Source organism: Ananas comosus, linkage group 10 (genome assembly GCF_001540865.1).
Source record: "Ananas comosus cultivar F153 linkage group 10, ASM154086v1, whole genome shotgun sequence".
NCBI lineage: Eukaryota > Viridiplantae > Streptophyta > Magnoliopsida > Poales > Bromeliaceae > Ananas > Ananas comosus.
The window spans coordinates 12,894,011-12,915,869 of NC_033630.1; the positions used below are offsets into that span (position 1 = coordinate 12,894,011).

The 21,859-nt window shown below is 36.4% G+C and overlaps 3 protein-coding genes across 10 annotated transcripts; all 3 read left to right on the forward strand.

Moving 5' to 3' along the window:
• LOC109716845 (peroxidase 72-like) lies at nucleotides 574-8,312 on the forward strand. 2 transcript variants are annotated; one of them, XM_020242447.1, is made up of 4 exons: nucleotides 574-862; nucleotides 6,431-6,622; nucleotides 7,248-7,413; nucleotides 7,675-8,312. In XM_020242447.1, the coding sequence occupies exons 1-4, from the start codon at nucleotides 647-649 to the stop codon at nucleotides 8,088-8,090; spliced, it is 990 nt and encodes a 329-aa protein (XP_020098036.1). In that variant the 5' UTR covers nucleotides 574-646; the 3' UTR covers nucleotides 8,091-8,312. The 2 variants fall into 2 exon arrangements, with proteins under 2 accessions (XP_020098036.1, XP_020098035.1); XM_020242446.1 differs by lacking the exon at nucleotides 574-862 and adding an exon at nucleotides 4,400-4,786.
• LOC109716571 (ribose-phosphate pyrophosphokinase 4-like) lies at nucleotides 9,997-14,256 on the forward strand. Of its 5 annotated transcripts, XR_002217969.1 has the most exons (9): nucleotides 10,001-10,492; nucleotides 11,411-11,726; nucleotides 11,825-11,920; nucleotides 12,212-12,280; nucleotides 12,358-12,486; nucleotides 13,032-13,131; nucleotides 13,408-13,545; nucleotides 13,670-13,765; nucleotides 14,017-14,205. XR_002217969.1 is itself a non-coding variant. In XM_020242096.1 (8 exons), the coding sequence occupies exons 1-7, from the start codon at nucleotides 10,098-10,100 to the stop codon at nucleotides 13,539-13,541; spliced, it is 1,239 nt and encodes a 412-aa protein (XP_020097685.1). In that variant the 5' UTR covers nucleotides 10,001-10,097; the 3' UTR covers nucleotides 13,542-13,545; nucleotides 14,017-14,256. The 5 variants fall into 5 exon arrangements, 4 of the variants coding, with proteins under 4 accessions (XP_020097686.1, XP_020097685.1, XP_020097682.1 ...); XM_020242096.1 differs by lacking the exon at nucleotides 13,670-13,765 and having other exon boundaries at nucleotides 14,017-14,256; XM_020242093.1 differs by having other exon boundaries at nucleotides 13,670-14,205.
• LOC109716262 (protein POOR HOMOLOGOUS SYNAPSIS 1-like) lies at nucleotides 14,815-19,759 on the forward strand. Of its 3 annotated transcripts, none has more exons than XM_020241590.1 (11): nucleotides 14,815-15,066; nucleotides 15,330-15,446; nucleotides 16,216-16,281; nucleotides 17,735-17,838; nucleotides 17,911-18,104; nucleotides 18,250-18,293; nucleotides 18,391-18,460; nucleotides 18,550-18,605; nucleotides 18,699-18,726; nucleotides 18,974-19,032; nucleotides 19,378-19,759. In XM_020241590.1, exons 1-10 carry the CDS (start codon nucleotides 14,860-14,862, stop codon nucleotides 19,030-19,032), a joined length of 945 nt encoding a protein of 314 aa, XP_020097179.1. In that variant the 5' UTR covers nucleotides 14,815-14,859; the 3' UTR covers nucleotides 19,378-19,759. The 3 variants fall into 3 exon arrangements, with proteins under 3 accessions (XP_020097179.1, XP_020097181.1, XP_020097182.1); XM_020241592.1 differs by having other exon boundaries at nucleotides 19,416-19,759; XM_020241593.1 differs by lacking the exons at nucleotides 18,250-18,293; nucleotides 18,391-18,460; nucleotides 19,378-19,759 and adding an exon at nucleotides 18,328-18,345 and having other exon boundaries at nucleotides 18,537-18,605; nucleotides 18,974-19,027.

Genomic DNA, 21,859 nt, shown 5'->3' on the forward strand with positions numbered 1-21,859 from the left:
ATATCTTATATAAGTTGACAAGGCATTTCTACTACTACTACAATTATCTCCAAGAGACCATGGTCAAAGCATGAGAAGTATTGCACATGCTCTCCTGTGAAAGGGCATGTTGGTCATTTACCATGCATGTGGAAATATTAATATTAGTATTAATATATTAATATTTTGGCCATTTCCTACTTCCTAGTACTCAAGGTTACAAGTAGCAGGTCTAAAATTGTAAAGTGACTTGGTAATTAATAAGAGTACTAATTAATGCATGGAACTGTGGAAAAATTAGATTAAGTAACTAACAAGCTTTTTACCTTTTCTCATCCCCATCCCCTCAACAAACTCTCTCTCTCTCTCCCTCCCTCTCTCTCTCTATGCACTATTATTCACATGCACACATTTACTTAATTATTATATATTATTATTATATGAATCAAAACTCTCTCCCCCTCTATAAATATAACCCCGTTCTCCCTCAACACATATCCATCCATCACAAGAGAGACAACTAAGTATTAGCTACTCTCTCCTCCTTGATCTCTCTCTCTCTCTCTCTCTCTCTTTCTCTTCATCACTTGTTCACCTTCATATATATATATATATACATATACATACAAGTTTCATCACACTTGCTCTATATAGAGAATAATATTAAATGGCTCTCTCCATGAGTGGCATTGTAGCTGTGTTAATGGTTCTCTCTTTGGCTCCTCTGAGCCTGGGTGGTGGGTATCTTTGCCCCGAATACTACGACAAATCGTGCCCGCAGGTGAAGGAGATCGTGTGGTCGATGGTGGCGAAAGCCGTCGCCAAGGAGCCGAGAATGGCCGCTTCCTTGCTGAGGCTGCATTTCCATGACTGCTTTGTTAAGGTTAATTAGTTTGGTTACATTTCTAATTAAATTACTTGATTCCATATATCCTCATGATATATATATATATATATTGTTAAATATAAAAATGTTTAAACACCGTTCCCTAACAGCTTAAACTTTTAGAGTACAACAGTTGTTTCACATGGTATCAGAGCAGAAGGTCCTGAGTTCGAGTCACACCAGGCTCCTAGCATATTAATTTCCTCCCATTTAATTCAAGCCCACATCATGGGCCGATTAAAAAGTTTCGAGCCCAGACGTGAGGGGGAGTGTTAAATATAAAAATGTTTAAACACCGTTCCCTAGCAGCTTAAGCTTTTAGAGTACAACGATTGTTTCATATATATATNGTATTGCAGACCTCTCGCCAGATATTTCGTTCCACCAAATGGGTACATTATGTAAGAAGTCCTCCCTGGTCAGCCATACTCTCTCAAACCGAAATCGCCTCGGAGTGGGATTACTCCCAGTAGCAAGGATTAGCGGGGTGTGATCGGACGTGATTCTTGATAACGCAGAAACCCTACAGTGCGGGAACGCTTGATCCCATTCCGTCGAAACAAGAAATCTGTCCAGCTTGGCCAGGGTTGGTGAGCTTTGCATATTAGACCAAGTAAAATTTTGGTTGGAAATGGGTAAGTCAATGACTTCAAGATTAGAAATAAGATCAGAGAACATGAACATCGCTTTTGTGCTCCACCGTTTTCCGGTGCGTTCAGTCTGGTTTCTAGTAAAGTTAAAATCCCCGCAGATCACCCATTTACTGTTGGAACAAACCCCACGAAGAGCGAGGAGTTCAGAACAGAACTCTTCTTTCCCATCCCATGTTGGCGGTCCATAAACGTTTGACAGGTAGAAGCTCGTTCCGCTTGTGACATGTTTCAAGTTGATGGTTAGCGAGTGCTCACGCACCAACACCTCCGTACCGACGAAAAATTTGGAATTCCAACATGTTATAATACCACCCGAGGCACCGACAGCAGGAGTAAAGTGACTTCTGTCAAAACTCGAACCACAGCAAGAGCGAAGAAAGGATCGAGACACCGACAGCAGGAGTATGGCACTTTTTACTAGCCTTTTTGTGTTTTAGTTCTTAGTTTAATTTTCTGTAAAAAGCTGGCATCAAAAGTGCAGTCAAATGTAAATGCAGTTAAGTTTAAGCACATGCATGACTCTAGCATGTCTCACTAAAATACCAGTAACATAAAAATATAGGTGTTAAATAAGATGACATAAGTGTTATTTTCTAAAGACTTAAAACTATTTAGAGAACGTTATATTTTAATAGGTAAAATTATAGTAAAAATTAACGTACAAAACTTATTTGAATTATGAACCATCTTGGAAAAGCTAATCAACTTTTTAAACTTTTGATTTCACTATCCAATCTTTCTATTTGTTTGGTTTGAGTCAGTCAATAACATTTTCGTTTCAAAATTTAAATACGTCATATATATATCGTTACAGATTTAGTTTGTATCTATATTTCATATAATTCTCACAAATATAAGTTCATTGAAATAAGTTATTAGCTAAATTTAGAGTCCAGGTAAAAAAATTGAAAGACTAGAGAGTAAAATCATCAGATTTTTAAAATATTGGATAGTCATTTTCAAAATGGTCCATAGTTCGAAAAAGTTCTCTACTTTGTTACCATTTTAATGTTTATACATTCAAAATTTCTTCTCACATCTGACTAGGTGCCTAATAAGATCCGAACTCTGAATTTCTCATTATGATACCATGATAAATAAGGTAAAACATTAGACCTAAAATAATGAAACCTTACTATTCATGTTAACTAGAGAAATAACAATAATTCTTAATTTATGTAGCTACTAGAGTGAGGCAAAGTAAAGTAGGTTTAATTACAAGATAATAAAGTGCAAATAGTACATATAATGCTAGAGAACTTTTGAAGTTTTTTTTTCCATTTTTTAACTTCTCTTTTAAGACAATTAATTAGCTTTCATTGCTGTCCTCTCAAGAGGGTGCACACAGGTCTTCTTCTCCTGTAGATGGATCACATCATGAGGTATGCACCTCTAAACCTTGTGACTAAAATATACATAAACCCAATAAAATATTAATGGGGCTCAAGTGTGACTCATTAGAACTTTTGACTAGGCAAAGAGCTAGCTAGCTTCTTCTCCAATATTAGAACTTTCTCAAATGTGACTCATTCACAAGAGATATAGTAATCTTAATCTTAAGTACTNAATAGTACATATAATGCTAGAGAACTTTTGAAGTTTTTTTTTCCATTTTTTAACTTCTCTTTTAAGACAATTAATTAGCTTTCATTGCTGTCCTCTCAAGAGGGTGCACACAGGTCTTCTTCTCCTGTAGATGGATCACATCATGAGGTATGCACCTCTAAACCTTGTGACTAAAATATACATAAACCCAATAAAATATTAATGGGGCTCAAGTGTGACTCATTAGAACTTTTGACTAGGCAAAGAGCTAGCTAGCTTCTTCTCCAATATTAGAACTTTCTCAAATGTGACTCATTCACAAGAGATATAGTAATCTTAATCTTAAGTACTATAACAACATCAATTAGTTTGACATTATTGCCCCCCTATGTATTGTCACCTGCATAATTAATTAGGGAAGTTTCCTAGCTAATTACAATCTACTGCTTTGTGATCTGCCAAAATAAAGTGATCGATGTATGAAACCTACTTTGAAAACTATTTTTTATGTATGAAATTAAATAATATATATTCATATATACTTTTCTGAAGTTCTTTGAAATTAATTACTTATGAAGTTATTACATATAATAAGGCATTTGAGAAGTAAAAAAAATGTAAATCCTCTAGCTGTGGAGAAAGACAAAATAACCATCTATATATGTACTAATTAAGTTATTTTGAAAATAAAAACTTCAATTAGGCACTCTTCTTTTGTGAAGATATATCCAAATAATTAAGTTCTAAGACATTAACCTAGGGATAAATTAATTGGGCCTTAAATATAAATTAGTAAGCTAATTAATACTTTGCAAGCAAGCAAATAAATCAGGGAGATGCATACATCTTTTCATATGCCCTATTAACTAAACATTATCTTCAATTATATCTTATATAAGTTGACAAGGCATTTCTACTACTACAATTATGTCCAAGAGACCATGGTCAAAGCATGAGAAGTATTGCACATGCTCGCCTGTGAAAGGGCATGTTGGTCATTTACCATGCATGTGGAAATATTAATATATTAATATTTTGGCCATTTCCTACTTCCTAGTACTCAAGGTTACAAGTAGCAGGTCTAAAATTGTAAAGTGACTTGGTAATTAATAAGAGTATACTAATTAATGCATGGAACAGTGGAAAAATTGGATTAAGTAACTAACAAGCTTTTTACCTTTTCTCATCCCCATCCCCTCAACAAACTCTCTCTCTCTCTCCCTCCCTCTCTCTCTCTATGCACTATTATTCACATGCACACATTTACTTAATTATTATATATTATTATTATATGAATCAAAACTCTCTCCCCCGCTATAAATATAACCCCATTCTCCCTCAACACATATCCATCCATCACAAGAGAGACAACTAAGTATTAGCTACTCTCTCCTCCTTGATCTCTCTCTCTCTCTCTCTTTCTCTCATCACTTGTTCACCTTCATATATATATATACATATACATACAAGTTTCATCACACTTGCTCTATATAGAGAATAATATTAAATGGCTCTCTCCATGAGTGGCATTGTAGCTGTGTTAATGGTTCTCTCTTTGGCTCCTCTGAGCCTGGGTGGTGGGTATCTTTGCCCCGAATACTACGACAAATCGTGCCCGCAGGTGAAGGAGATCGTGTGGTCGATGGTGGCGAAAGCCGTCGCCAAGGAGCCGAGAATGGCCGCTTCCTTGCTGAGGCTGCATTTCCATGACTGCTTTGTTAAGGTTAGTTTGGTTACATTTCTAATTAAATTACTTGAATATTCCATCCTCATGATATATATATATATATACATATATATATATACATAATGTATTACATTAAGGTTGCGTTTGGTTTGTATTATGAAAGATTACTAGGAATAGAAAGATGTTTGAGAATCTTATTCCTATTCATTCTATTACTAAAAATGTGACATTTCTGTGTTTGGTTCGCAAGGTCATATTATTTAATCATGTTATTTAAATTTACAAAAAATATACAATTAATTAATTTTTTTTAATTAATTTTAGATAATGCTATCAAAAATTTCAACACTTTTTAGAAAAAACGAAGAGAGAACATAGGTTAGAGAGAGCATAATTAAAAAAATGGGGAGAGAAATAAAATCGAGATTAGAGGGAGTGAGAGAGTTGAGATTTTAGAAAAAAAAAAAAGGGGAGAGAGAGCTTAGTTTAGAAAGAGAAAAAAATAAGTTTAGAGAGATATGAGGTTAGAGTGTAAAGAAAAATAATACCAGCTAGCCGGTGAGTAGGAAGAAAAAAAAAAGATTAGACATATTATGATTATCTCAATCCATTAATATGAGGATACTCATCCTCTCTCAAGAAAATGAGATTAGTACTTTGGGATAAATCTCATTCCCAAGTAAATTCAATATTACCAACTAAATTATTTAGTGTGCAGTGCCATATTTTTTTTATTCCAATTGAATTATTAGGAATCTTAAAAAGATAGCTCGAACCAAACGCACCCTAAGGAGAATTAGTAATTATCTTTGCTGTGTAAGGGCATTTTAGTCATTTCAGTTTTGTAATGAGCAAAAAAAATTATGACAATTATATATTATGCCCTTGGTTTAGTTTGTAGCTAGCTAGTATAATATATTCATCATACATACATGAACCTCAAATTTGGGTTAATTAATATATTGCACATAAATTAACCATTTATAGCCTTTTAATTATCTTTATTCAATTTTTCACTATGAATCTATGATCCATGACTTTTTTAATTTTCTCCATTGAATTCCTATGTTTCATTACAAAAACTGTAGCATCGATCACCACGTGGCAATTTTCGTCCAATTTAGTGGACATATATATTTATTTACAGTAGAAACTTAATTGAAACAAATTAATAATCAACGCTATTTGTAGAAAGTAATTTTTCTCTCCACCTGATTTTTAGAAAAAGTAATTTTTTCTAAAAATGATCTCGCCAAATTTTATAAAAGAGTAGCATAATTTTTTTTATTTCCAAATTTTCTATTCAGAAAGTAAAAATTGTATAAAAGTGTCTTAATTTGTTCTTCAAGAAATTTTTTTTTTCAAAAAATAATTTTTCACGCTTTTCCGAGGAACCAACGTTTACCCCTCAAAATATTACTAAACATTGAAATTAATGGTACTACTGCAACTACTAATTAACCCTTAACAAAAATTTTGTGTCACACTCTATTAAGTAACTTTTTTATATAATTATTCACCACAAATTCATTCATTGATGTAATTGCGAATTACAAAATACTTGGTGTGTTGTGTGTGTGTGTGTGTGTGTGTAAGTGCATGCTTTCTCATTAATTAATTATTTGTTTGTTTGTTTTTTTTTTTTGTAATTACTACGTACGTTATATATATATAAAATAGGGGTGTGACGCGTCCATACTATTGGACAGTAGTGGGAGCATCGTGAGCGAGAAGGGGTCGAAGCCAAACAAGAACTCGGCGAGGGGTTTCGAAGTCATCGACGACATTAAGGCCGCGGTCGAGCAGGCCTGCCCAAAAACCGTATCCTGCGCCGACATCTTGGCCCTCACCGCCCGCTATTCGACGGTCGTGGTTAGTCCTCTCGCCCTCCCCCCCCCCCCCCCCCCGCACGGATCTTAAAGCTGATCATATATAAGAGAGGAAAAATGTACCCAATATACAAATTTTTTTTCATAAAACAATCATTAAAAATTTAACAAATTTGAAAAAAAAAATTCACTTAATTCTTTTTTTAAAATAATTAAAGGAGCGTCTCAATCAAAAAACAGTTAGTTGAGGGACCAGTAGAAAACTACCAACAGTTGAGGGGTCTCCATACATATTTGACCTTCAATAGTTGCAGGAAAAAGACCCAGTAGTTAGAAAATCTGGGCCCAGTACTGGGCTTGATATGGATGGCCCTCTAGCCCGGTTAAACGGCACCCCGGTTGCTGTTTCTCGCCAGACCCCGAATAGCACGGCACGACACGGGACAGGCATTTTGTTTTAGAGCCAAAAGTTTATATTCTTATATAAATTTTTTTAAGTTCTGCGTCTGGTAATTTTCTATTTAAATTTTTATTTAAGAAGCAAAAGTCAGATGTATGGTAAATAAAATATTTAAAACTTATAACCAAAGCAGAAGTCCCAAATAACATCTGTAGTCTATTTACTATTACTATTATTATGAGAAAAAAAAAAATTTTGGATGATTTAGGCCGGTGGGCCAAACTGGGAGGTCCCACTGGGGAGGAGGGACTCGTTGGGCGCGAGCTTAAGCGGATCCAACAACGACATTCCGGCCCCGAACAACACCCTCCCCACCATCATCACCAAGTTCAAGCGCCAAGGCCTCGACGTCGTCGACCTCGTCGCCCTCGCCGGTGAGTTTCTTTTTTCATCTCTTAATTCTAAAATCACATGATAAGCAACAAAATCTTATGAATAGTTGTTACCGCATTTTTAGACTCGATTAAGTTTTTCTTGTTAGATTCAGCCCGAAAATGACAATTACGGCCCGTGTCCGATTGGGCCGGGCCCGAATTCAACATCTCAAATTTACAACACACCCTGCATGAAATCAATTAATCAATCAATGTGAATTGATGCATAACAAGTGTATGTTGTGATGAAAACAACTGCAGGTGCTCACACTATCGGATTTTCGCGCTGCACCAGCTTCCGCCAGCGTCTGTACAACCAGTCGGGCAACGGTTTAGCCGACAGCACGCTGGACGAGTCGTACGCCATGCAACTCCGGTGGGGCTGCCCGCGATCGGGCAGCGACGACAACCTCTTCCCGCTCGACTACGTCAGCCCCGCACAGTTCGACAACTACTATTACAAGAACATTTTGGTCGGCAAGGGCCTGCTGAACTCAGACCAAATTTTGTTCACGAAAAGCGCGACTACGAGGCAGCTGGTGGAGCTGTACGCCGCGAACATCGGCATATTCTACGATCACTTCGCCAAGTCGATGATCAAGATGGGGAATATCACGCCGTTGACGGGATTGGAGGGCGAGGTCCGGACCAATTGCAGGAGGATCAACTCTTCTTAGGTGTTTAAGTGTGGAGATTTGATCAGTTTGATTAAGTTGATTATTTGCTTTTATAATTTTCCCCAAGTGCTTATTTTTTCTTTTCCACCCGCAAGTGTTATGTGTATCACTTTTGTTGTTGTCGTCGTGGTCGTGGTCGTCGTTGTTATTGTTAGTCTATCTGATTACAATAAAAGAGAATGTATTTTTTAAATTATATATGAAAATGGCCCAATTGCACTACCGAGTTGTGGTTTCAATAACATATAATCAATTTAAATTACTTTATAATTTAAAAGCTTAAACTGATAGCTACAGAAGCTACTTACTTTGTATATATAGGACGGATCGGTTCTTGATATTATTATAACCAATATGAGACTACTCAATATCTTAACGGTGAATTTGCGATTAGATTAATGTCTTTTTTTTTGTTTTCCAGTTGAGCATGAGTAGGTATTCTGAATTAAATCAGCGAAAATTTGCATAGGTAAAAAAGCACACTTTATAAAAAAAAAAAAAGGAAAAAAATATTAAGGCTCAACTTTGATCGTTAATCCTTCAGTTTCAAATTTGTTAATATGTCCTTCATCTGACACCCAGAGGTGTAGAAGTGTCTCTCTCTCTAGAGTGTGTATATGTGATGGAATAAACATGTCGATGTTTTGTATTAAGAATCTAATTTCAGTAAATTACATGCCCATCACTTATTTTGCACCATAGAGCCAATGGGCCAATTTGAAATAATTCCTACCTTAACCCAAGTTGTTTGGTCCATTGGGGTTTATTGGATCAATCTTAGCCCAATATGAAATTGGTTGAGTCCATATGTTTACATTTGCTACTTTTGGAACAAATTGCATACCCACTACTTATATAAGAATCCATACTTGGTACCACAATATCTTGATTTTTGCCCCAAAACTAAAATTCACAAGACAAAGAGGGTTATCATAAATTCACTAATGAATTAATGGTAAGTATGATGCTAGTTAGGGGTGGCAATCCAACTCATTGTTCGCAGGCTAACTGTTGTTCGGCCCTAAATGAACACAAGATCGCATTGCTTGTTTAGTAAACGAGCTGAATTTTTCAGCTTATTTAATAAACGAGCCAGAGACGAATCGGGATCAGCTAGCTTGTGTTCGCTCGATAATAACTCGAATACATATATTTTATATTTATTTAATTTATATTTACATATATAAATAAATAATATATATATATATAATACAAATTTTTATTATTTAATATTTAACCCAACCTAAATATAAAAAACCTAACTCAATTATAAAACTACTCATTTATATTTGAAGTTTCAACAATTACATCAAAATCTAATCAATAAGATCTAAAAAAATAATTTTTTATATATATCTTTTTTATTTTTTAAGTTTATTGTTTGTGAGCGTTTTCGGGTTCATTAATATACGAGTTGAACATGAGCTGAATTTTTTGATTTTATACTTTAACGAGTCGGTTTGTTTTTGGCAAGCCGAAGATGAACAGTTCAGCTCACTCATGTTGGGCTCGTTGACACCCCTAATGCTAATAGCCTCCGTCCAACTTTTATGTGATTACACTGATTATCACCCAAAATATTATTGTCTCAAATGGTTCTAATATTTATGGGGACAATTCAAATAAAAAAAAAATCTGATTTTCTTGAAATTAACTTAGAGAGGTTCCCTAAATTGTAATACCACTAAATTTTCATAATAAAATCAAGTTACTATTACAGTATTACCAACTCAACATTTCTTATATATTGAACAGTATCTCGAATAACAAAAAGTACACAAAATTTTTTTTATAAGAGATGGTGTAATTAATTAATCATCCATTTCTATTTTAGAATTTTGAGTATTATTTACAAATTTAATTTTACATGTAACTAAATAAATTATATTATTACCAAAAAGACACTCCAAAGACCATCTCCCTGCCACGTAAGCATAAGCCGTACGAAGAGAGAGAGTGTAGAGCGAAGAGAGAGAAAGCGCTCCGCCGCGAACACGGGGGAAACACATGGCGTCGTTTGCTCCTCCCTCTTCATCTCCCTCCAAAAACCCTAACCCTAACCCTAGGCTACAATTCGCGAAGCTCCACAAGTCGAGATCCCCTCGATCCCTTACCCTCCTCCTCCGCCGCCGCCTCCCGAGGTGGAGCCCTACTGCGATCCGATCCGAGTGCGTCGGCGGCGGCGGAGGCGGAGGAGGTGGCTTCGGAGTGCACTTGCACATACCGCAGATCTCTCCTTCGCCTCCGATCATGGCGGGGTCGGCGGCGGCCGCGGCGGTGGCGCCGGCGCCGAAGCGGCCGAAGAAGAACGTGCTGCTGTTCTACTGCGAGGAGATGAGGGAGCTCGCCGAGCGCGTTGTGTTGGAGAGCGACGGCATCGAGCTCCGCTCCATCTCGTGGAGGTGATCCCCTTGTTCCCTTTGCCCTTGTCTGTGACCCGTTCGAACTATCTCATAATGCGTGTTAGAGATTGTTGTTGTGATTTCGCACCATTATGGAGGGGTGAGATCTCTTTACTAGCTTTAGAGCACTCAATTTTGTGTTGTCTTATGAATCTAAAAGTGTACTGGATTGTTGAGATTCATCAAATGCTCCTGTCATTGTCAATATTGTTCATTTCTTCTTTGAATTTTTCTTTTGATTAATTTTTTTGGTAACACACAGAATAAATCCCAGAAATTTGGCAATTGTACACTTTACCCTTTTGATAATCACCTCCTGATTGAGGAAAAGCTTCAAATGACCCTTCAATTTTTTTAGAAAATCATGTGCTTTATCTGCAGAGGAGGCCAAAGTGCCAATGCTTTATAAATCTAGTGTGTTATCTTCAGGTTTTGATTATTGAAGGGTCCTGCTATACAAAGGGGGTTAACTGCATTGTAGCCTAAATCTTTTTTATGGTACTTGCATATTGGCATATTGGTTCAAATAATCTCTGTCTGTTGCAAATAAGTCTCTGAAAACTTATCATTTATATGATTCTCCCTCAAATCATGCGTATCACTTCCACTTGTTAAATAAACTGCATTTTGGAAATGATATTGAAGATATAATCAAATGATGAATGGGACATTTCAACTAAAACTATCTCCCATTAGCACACAATATATGCTTTTGCAAATGACCCATTAAAGCGTAAAAAGTTAGAAAGCATATACTCTCTGCTGTGGTACCTGCAGGTTTAAATAATTTTCTCACACGAAGTACTTTTGGAAGAGTGGCGCCCATGCTTATTTATTACTATTTAATGTCTCTATGGTTCTGGTTAAAACAGCTGATTCTTCTGAAACTCTAATTCTGGATATGTTATTATTCTTCAGGATGTTTGAGGATGGGTTCCCAAACCTTTTCATCTCAAATGCTCATGGCATTCGTGGGCAACATGTAGCCTTTTTGGCATCGTTTAGTTCCCCCAGAGTAATATTTGAGCAGTTATCAATCATCTATGCTCTTCCAAGATTATTCATCTCTTCATTTAGTATTGTACTTCCATTTTTCCCTACGGGATCTTATGAGCGTATGGAAGATGAAGGAGACGTAGCAACGGCCTTCACGCTTGCTAGAATTTTGTCGAATACACCAATCTCAAGAGGTGGACCTACCAGCTTAGTAATTTTTGATATCCATGCCCTGCAGGTGATAGAATAATTTATTACATGATCATTTTCCCCTTCACATTCAATTTCTTTTAATCTGTAGTAATCATGCAATGCTTCTGGATTTGCACAAATCAGGAGAGGTTTTACTTTGGAGATTATGTTCTGCCATGCTTTGAGAGTGGAGTGCCTTTGCTCAAAAGTAGGCTTCAGCAGCTACCCGATTCTGAAAATGTGAGTGTACTTTTCTTAAATAAATTAGCAACTAAGCACATACTACTGTCTGTCCTCGTAAAACGCTGGATTTTTATTATTTTGAGTCTACGTTAATTGGAGGGAAAACTTTTTGTGCTAAACAGTCGATTCATTTGTACTGGTATTTTCTAACGGACTTTTCCTAACTTTCTCCTTTTCTCTAATTGGCATTTGGGTATCAGACGGCACTTAATCTAAACCAGTCTGTTATCTATAAATTTTCGAAAGTTCGGAATCACATGTGACACTTATTTCTCTCTGTCTTCTCAGATATCGATTGCTTTTCCAGATGATGGTTCATGGAAGCGATTTCATAAGCAGCTTCAACACTTCCCTGTGGTAATTCTCTAATTATGACTATTCTACACTTGTCTGTCCTCTGGCATGATGACTTGCTTATATCATTTCTTTCTCAGATAATATGCAACAAAGTTAGGGAAGGTGACCGAAGGTTTGTTCGCATTAAGGAGGGAGATCCAAGGGGCCGTCATGTTGTGATAGTTGATGATTTGGTACAATCTGGTGGCACTTTGATTGAATGCCAGGTAGAAGATTCTATTTGTGAAGTTGTCAGTATTTTATCCATTTTTCATCCTCTTGCCTATCAACATTGTTCTTCGTTTTGGTTACAAGATATTTCTGAGAAATTAACATATATACTCTCTGGAATGTTTTGTAATCATATATATACCTCTGCAAAATCTGAATATTCATAATGACACCACGAGTGCTTTAGGATTTCATATAAATCTTTTGGTAGCTTCTCTTACATACATATACCCTGGTAATCAAACAAAAAATGCCTGTACAAAAGAACAGATTTCTAATACAAATCCAACCTCCGCTCATGTATTGTATGACTTGCCAACTTTAGATTGGGGCATTTACTTATTAAACTGCATTTTTTCATGGGAGATATATGATTCAGATTTTTACAGCAGCATAGATCTAAATAGACTATTCACCGGGATATCATGTAAAAAGATCTCATTTATTTTCACCTTCCGTTTTTGAAAGATTCTTTTGCTTCATGCGGACTGATAATTTCTTTGGACATAGATTCTGCGTTAATTGGTAGCTTTTTCCACAGAAAGTATTGGCAGCTCATGGAGCGGCTAAGATTAGTGCCTACGTGACTCATGGTATATTTCCGAACAGATCATTTGAGAGGTTTCAGCATGATAATGGAGGTATGTATCAGCATCATCTTCTAGAAAACACACTATAAACGCAATATCACTCTTTGCGGTTGTAGAACCATCATACTGGTTTTTCTGCACTCTTGTGTTTTGGACATTTTCCATAGCACAGTTCGGGACCTCTGCATTTACCACTATCATCTTCTGCTATTTAACATAATTTGCTTCGTAGTTCATACACCAAGCACTAAAACTGTGAATTCTTTACCAAAACATTTCTTTGTGAAGTGGAATTACAACTTCTTTGTCATATCTCAATCTTTTCAGTGGGTCCAGAGAACGGGCTCAGCAACTTCTGGATCACCGATTCCTGCCCGCTTACCGTTAAGCAGGTTAAAAACCGGCCTCCATTTGAGATCCTCAGCCTTGCTGGTGCCATTGCCGCTACCCTTCAGATATGAAAAGGTTCAATCAGCCTAACAAAGCTCGCAAAACTCCTTTCTTTACCCCAATCTTTTTTTATTCTCTAGACGATTGTAGTTTTTCTTTCTACTTCAATAATTTACTTTACATTCTCTATCTTGGCTAGATTTGGTTCACTGGTCTTTCACAAGGATTCCTTAAATTATCTGATAATTTGAGCGAAAGTTTAGTCGTAGCACTTAAATTATAGCAGCTTGCGAAGGTATGATGCTGATTTATATTCTTCAACTCAACATTTTAACTCATTGCCGTTTTAGGGGGTGCGACGTGCATTTTTTGTAGTTAAAGAGGCCTTGAATCAACCGAGTAATTTTGGTGCCTCGGCTTCGCACAGTTTTGTTGTTTTTGTTTTGTTTTCATTTCACGGAAAGCGTGACGAAGGGATATGCATAGTTCCGAGAGACGATATCGAGGCATTGAATAACGCATCAAGAGTCCGATGCTTCTGTGCAGGTCTCGTGTGTCAACCTGAAGCAATTTGTCTTTCCGGAGAAAAAGTGGAGGGGTTTTTTCTTCTTCTTTTTGTGTTTTCGTTGTTGTTGTTGTATTCTTTTTCATTTTCAACAATCTACAGCCTAGTGTTGGTATTTCGGTGGCTGAACCTGAACCTTTTTTTAATGGAGGTTTCTGATTTCACTGCTATGTTGTGTTTTGCCTGTAGTATCTATAAATTTTTTATTTTTTATTTTTTTATTTTTTTGGATTTCTTGGTGATGATGTTTCAGAATCTCATACTAATATATAGAGAATTGCAATGTACTCGGTTCTTTTCATTGCCGAATATAACAATAGAGTAAGGTGATGGAAATGCTTGTGTAGAGATGAACTTAAACCTTAGTAGATAAAAAAGTTTCTGAATTTTGAAAACAATCGGTTCGCTTCAAATTAAGGAATTGCTCGACTAGTTTCAGAAAATTGAACTATTTTCAAAATACGTGGATAAATCACTGAAGCGGTCCACTGCCGACGTGGTAGGCCAAGTGCACAGAATAATTATTACAAAAGGCGGACCCAGTCCAAGCCCAAGCCCAATCCTGGTTGGACTGGGCCAAACGGGCCGATCCACCCCACTGGCTAAAAATTACTTGTTCGACAGGACAGGTGTCGAAATCTTCAAGCAGATAGTACAATGACGTCCGACGCACGCCTTGCACCGGATCCCGAGAAATCGCAACTCCCTCGTTACTACTGCATACTATATAAATAGCAACCTCCTCCGTTCTAATTTGAACGAAAACTGAGAAGCTTCCACTAAACAGCAAAGGAGAGAGAGAGAGAGTGGGGAAGGGAGAAGCGATGGCTCCGCTCGCGATCGCGCCCGCGGCGGCGGAAACGGCGTTTCGGGAGCAGTGGGAAGTGGAGTTCGCGCGCTTCTTCACCCTACCTTGGCGCCGCGGCGGCGACGGCGACGCGCTTCCCGCGGCGGCGCGCTCGCCGCTCGCGAAGCGCCGCTCCGCCGACGCCGCTTCTATCCTCTCCGTCTCCGTCGGCGACGACCTCTACGTTCGTCTCTTTCTCTATCCCGCGATCTCTATCAATATGGATCATGCCGTAGAAACCCTAGAACATTTTTTGTGATTTTTTTAGGATTTTTTTTTCTGTCCATTTTCCGGCGTATTAATAATCGACTGAGGTGGTTTACTGAGTTTTCTAGAAGGTCCGGAGACTGTGAAGTTCAGTTTCCATTATTCGAATGCTCGAAACAAACCCAAACCCTAAGCTATGAACTGAGTGTGGATGTAGCTATTACTTTTTTCTATGGCCAGGAGGAGCACTTCGTGTCGAATCTCCACTTTTCATGGCCACAGGTGTCGTGCGTCGCCGAGTGCCCGGTCAGAGGAAGCAGAGTCGTGTTCTTCAGCTACAGGGATAGCTCGAGCCAGGTGAGAGAGCTCTACAATATCATAGCTACAGATTAAAAGGTTTACGCATGTCGTGGTTGAGCCAATGATGTATAAGATACCCATTCGAATATCATTTTGTTGGTAACAATGCTTCGGGCCCTATCTGAACTATAGCGTATTTTGAAATGGGTACCTAAGATGTAAATAATTTTGATCTTACTACCCACCCTCCAGGTACTTTGATTTCTGAATATTTTGTCAAAATCTGTGAACAAAAAAAAAAAAAAAAAAAAAGAAAAGGAGAGATATGGAATGTTCCGTTAGATAACGAATCTTCTGTTGGATTGCAGAATATGTTGTTGGAAAAGTTAAAATTGCTGCTAAGCTATTGTGGAGAGATTGCTGAGTCGGCGATTAATTAACATAACTCGCAATCAAAATGTACTAGGCATGCTTGTATCTTGACTTTCAACACTCAGTTGGCTAAGCCTTGCCTTGTTGCTAAACATGGTTGAATTATAACTAATTATGCATCTACCGGGTTTGTGGCTCTTATTTGGCTTTACCATTAGCGTATAAACAGTTCCTATCACTTTTCTTTCATTACACGGCCAAGAATGGTAATTCGTCGTCATTTCCTATTTGCTTGCATTATTTTGTGATTCTTATGCTACAAACACAAAATGGACTCAACTCACCTTTATATCCTTGTTTGAAAAGAAAAACGAAAACTAAACCTTATTTCGACCCATAATTTTGTTTTCCTTGCATTATCATGTGTAATGGTTATTCTCTGCGCATTTTGCAGATTCAAAAGTTTGCTGTGCGATTCGCCAGTTATTCCATTGTGGAAGCATTCTTAAGTTGTGTGAAGGTGCCTTGTTTCCTCCTCTTCTCTCTTTCGTTGCTGCTCTTTGTATAGTCAGTTATAAGCTCATTAATCTTTAATATGCTTTTTGAATTAGACCTACTCAGTGACCTCAATTTTAATCTTTTAACTCCTGGACTTAATTTTATTTCTGCGTAAAGTGTAAAACCTATCTGTGGAATCCTTTCATTAGCATGTCTTTTAAGAGTAATTTGCATATCAGGTTGTCTAGGAACAGAAAGTTTCAACTATGAGTTGATAGGCGCTTTATTACCAACAGAATTTATCATCTTGTTATTTAATTTTCTACTATTTTGGTATGAAGGATAGGTAGAGAAAATAAGATCAGAGTTTATAGATTCTGCCGAATTTGGAGTAAGGGATCAGGAACTGGCAAATTTTATATAACCTACGCAGTGTGTATTAATCATTGTTAGTTTACATACATGGAATGGAAATGAATAAAATGTTAGAAGAACAATTATTGGGAACCAATAAGTTTGTATTTTCAGCTTTGACATTAGGAATTTTATAAACTTAATAGATATTTGATACTTGATACCAAAAAAGGCGGAATAAATGAGACAGTATGGAAAACCATTTGCCTGCCAATTTGTGGCGTTCCTTTGTGCTGCGTTTTGGTATAATTAAACCATGAAGGAATTTCCTGTGGCATTTTGCTAATTTGAAGTCCCAATCACTCCTTTTCTTTCCTTTTATCTGTGAAAATTGTGCATGTAGCTGTATAATGTTTGAATCTGTTCTAAAGTTGTTTGATACTGTGTTCTTTTATATTGAAATTTTGTTTAAAATTTATCGTTCAGATCATATTGTGAGATAGATGCTGGCCTTTATCTTTCTGATTCAGTGCTTTCCTATTCTAAACTTAGTTTCCAAGTGAGATTGTTTTGATTTTCTTTGGAGAACGGCGCTTTTATATGAAGATTGTTTGCTACTGTTGTGTTGTTGAGAATTTATATCAGAAATGAATTTGCTAGATGTACTTGGACAAGCTATGCAGGGGGAGTAAATTGCACTAAATGTAAAAAAAATAATGAATAAACTCTTATATTTTTTCAGAAACAAATTAATTGAATGTGATTGTTTCAGTTTATGTTGATGATTTGCTTTGATTTTCAAACTAGTTCACAGATAGAAGATTTGTCTTTGAATTGCCTGTCCCTTTTGGGCTCACATAGTTCTGTTTTTGAGTGAAATTCACATTCAGCCCAGTCATTTGGCTTTGTAGTAATTTGCTATGGGAACTTTCTACATATGGTTGTTCACAAACTATAGGTAATCAAATACACAGCCATTATAGTTTCTACATTTTCCTCACATAAAAACACTAAAAAAACAAAGCTTTTATCTATTCAGTGGCTTGCCATTTTGTGATATCTGATTAAGAGAACACTTGGTTGCACTGTCATTTGCTTTTGTTTTATTCATCCGCATGCAGGATTGCTTAAGGGATGTAATGGATATTGCACTACCCGGAAATGATTTGGTTTGTGAGAATTCTTCCCTTTCTGAATACACCGCTTCAAATGGACTTCATTACAAGTAAGAAGTGTGTACAGTGCTATGTGTTGCAGCATATATATTTTGAAAGTAAAAGATGGGTGTTATGCATAGGTTTGATGAGGAATCAAGCTTCGAAAAGCCAATCGCAGCTTATCCTTTGAACATGCGAGCATCGAGTGACAATGGGGAGCGGAGTCAACAGTCCCTTCAACCTGAATTTGACAACAATATCGAAACCTTTTCCTCGGGCTTGCCTCCCAGTTTCACTGAGCTACTGCACAATTCCTTAACATATACCCGAGAAGGTCTTTGAATCATTGTTATACTAAATTCAGTTGGCAAAATAGCAGAATTTCCTGATACAGAATTTCAAGTGCGATACATCTCGTTACATGCTTGACCTAAACTTTGCTTACTGATTATCTTTCTCAAATCTACATGGACATGTAGAGCAACCAAATCCAAAGACTCAAACCAATCGTGCTCTTTGCGTGGTAGCTTATATATCCTTCCATTTCAACCTTGTAGCATTAATTTATCGATCACTCTTTATTTTTTTTCTTCTATTGAGATTGCAAAACTCTCTTGCAGGGACACCAGATGGATTCCACTTGCTCTAATATTCAGATATTTAAATCCCCACGTTCTGGTTATGCAAATGGTATACTAAAATGTCCCTGTCAAATACTTTTCTCGTTTTTTTGTGTTCTTCAAAAATATGGACTTAATTTCTTTCTTCTGGAACTGCAGATGGCAGCAAAGAAACAAGCTCTATGGAAGTAGGCAATCTTAAATCTCAAATAGCGGTACTGTTCTTTGGCTACTTTTCAATTTGGTCCTTCAAAATGTCGTTTTCCATGTAAACTGATGCCTTTACCTCTCGTTCTTTCTGGCTACAGAAATATATGACAGATGCTTCCTTTCTCGGTATGCTGTTTGCTCCTACCTGCCTTTCGTGGTGCTTTCTTTCTTTCTTTCTTTCTTTCTTTTATTTGTATTCAATATTTTGCTTCTTTTTGGCATGCCATAATAGTCTCTCACACAATATTAAATTACTTATTTTTCCTTTGCAATTTTTTGTTTCCTCAATTTGTGATCTGAAAGCCTGATATTTTAAGCGTTGTCCTTTCTTTATGGTTGTTTTCTTACCTCTGTGTATGTTTTTCTTTAACAGAGATGCTGTTCAAATTAGAGAAAGTTATCAATGAAGTCGGTGGTGATTTGTCGCTATAGGTAGCTAACCAACCCTAGAATTGCCCACTATTTTGCTTTTAATTTTTCTCATCTATAGCTTTTTTCTACACATCTGCTCTTCTTGTTGTAATAACTGAAGTACCATGCTACCTATATTTCTGAATGCTGTTTCTGTTTTTGTATAGCCTCACTAAAGAAATTAGAAATGGGGTTGTGAAATTTGTACATGTTACTACGCACTAAAACAATAGCTATTGTAGATTTTTGTATCATCAAATTAAAGTTCATCTTTCTTATGGTCCCCTTCCAAATTTTCTTATGCTTGCATGAAAATCTATGTGAAACTTCTGTTCTCTGCTTATAAACCCTTTGAATACTCTGCAGTTTTGCATAAATCTGTTACATGATATTATCTGTATCAGAAGATCTTAAAGGGAACACAAGTGCTTATAAAACTCCCGCCTCTCTTGCGGTTTCTGATGTAGCCATAATCAGAGACATGACCTGCTGTATGCAGTAAAGGTAGTGTATGATTCATCTCGTACTGGTTCTAACTAGTTGATTCGCGTTACTGATGCCGTACTCAGTTCAAAATTCGTTACAAAACTGTGAATATATTTGGAAATATGCATGCATGAAGCACAAAAGGATAAGAATTCTATCCGGATTGTAAAGTAATTTTCTGCATCACAATGTGCTCTACACTTGTCAAGCATATTTTACATGCGTAGCGTGTTACTGATGCATATAAAAAGCATTGTTTTTTTTTTTTCTAATGCTTAGGTTTGATTGGCCACTATACTATCTATGAACCGCCCTACGTGATTTTTTAGTATACTATCTTGTTAAATTTTCTATTTGTTTAACAGAGCTTGATCAATGTGTTCGTAGGTGGGAATATTAAAAGTGTCAACCCTACAGCATTGCAAATATATGAATAGGTGAAAAAGAACTCATCATATGACACCTATTTGAATTGATTGAATAGGATGCAGCCTTTTCCAAAGCTTTTGAACAACCAACACCTACAGATCCTAAAAGAGAAAAGGAGGAAATAATGTATAAGTAAATATCTTTTAGAGAACAACCCTATTGGCTTTAGTTTGTTTAACTATGTAGTTATGGTGTTTTAAGAAATCTTTTTTTTTTGGGAAAGTGAAACATTACCATTTATTCGTCTTGCTATGGATCTTGTCAAGCTTAATTAAAAATAGATGCCACTTAGCCCACTTTTGGTGCCTTTGGTGTCCTGATTACATTTGAGTAAAAAAAAAAACCCTAAATAGTGCCTCTTCCACTCCCACAGAGCCTATGTAGAGCATGCATTCTAATTAGATAGATAAATGGTAGGCATGACAAATAGATGTTAGTGTATGGTTCAAAGATATCATATTATATATTACCTAGCAAGCCCTCTCACTAGATTCTTCCAAACAATCAAAGCCATGTCCTTTTCTTGCTTTTTTTTTTCTTTTCTTTTTCTTTTTAACACTATATTAACATAAGCCCATGATGGACTTGTACCTAAAGGGCACCTTAACACATGGCATGCAAATGAGAACACCTAAAAGCATGCATGTTGTAGTTCATGTGCTCTTCTTAGAGACAATTTGATTCTAACATTAGCAGTATATCCATTAAATTTGATCACTATTAATTTATAGAAGAAAATTGAAATTCGAAGTGCTAAAAATAATTGTTTTAAATGCTGGAAAAGTAGAATGTTTCCAATATATCTTGAACTCATGATATCTTCCTGTAAAATAAACACTGTAACTCAATTGTTAATAGAAATCAAATTAGTAAGTCTCATCATCTTTAGAGATCCAAAGACCACCCTATACAATAAGGACCCAGCAATGTTGGGCTAGTACCAGTAAACATTTCTGTGTCTCCCTACTTTCTTTTGATAAATAGAAACCTCTATGATACTTTTGCATTAAACTCTCAAAAATTATCATAACATCCATTTTTAATCTAATAAACTTCATGGATCTTTTATTTAAAATGTTAAAAAGCTATAGTAAACGGATCACTTGCTTCCCCGAGTTTTAGTTGCTGACTTTTATTTTTAGTATGTTTTGTACTATTTTACTGTAATTTTAAAATCTAGTTCTATAACTAGAACAAAATATATCATATTTTTTGAAAGATAGTTTTAAAGTACGCTAAACCTATAAAGATGTGGCAATTTGACCGTTTGTCGAATGATGCTGATAATTTTAGTAACTAAAACTCGGGTAAGCTAGTGATCCGTTTACTATAGCTTTTTGGTATTTTAAATTAAAGATCCATAAAGTTTATGAGATCTAGTTCAAATTGCCTCGGCTAGCTGCTAAGCTTTCAGTGTGGTAGCTTTTGCTGGATTTTCGTACTTTCCAAGGTATGAAGGTTTTCATAACATCGGAGTGTGTGTGATATATATATCTTGATCCGATGATACGATAATTATCGTGGTTCTGTAACCACGATGGTTCAAAAACCGGTAACCCAATTCTTTACACGCCAATCCTACTACACCCAAGGGATCCCAACTCACTCACCAACCAACTTATCATACTAGATTGCCCACTTATACTAGTTTTACCATCTAGATTGCCGCCTTTTGAACCATCGTGGTTCACGAAGCACGATAATTATCGTATCATCGGCCTGAGATATATATATATATATATATATATATATATATAGTGGTCTCACGGGGTGAGTATACATACCGGAGGATTGGTATAACCACACATCACGTAATTTACATACCATCGTTTACATCGATACACACACACGTGTAATATTAAGAAAGTCAATTACGCGAAAGTAACACAAACATTCTAGTAACCCGGAAACAAAGTGTGCTAACACAAGATCT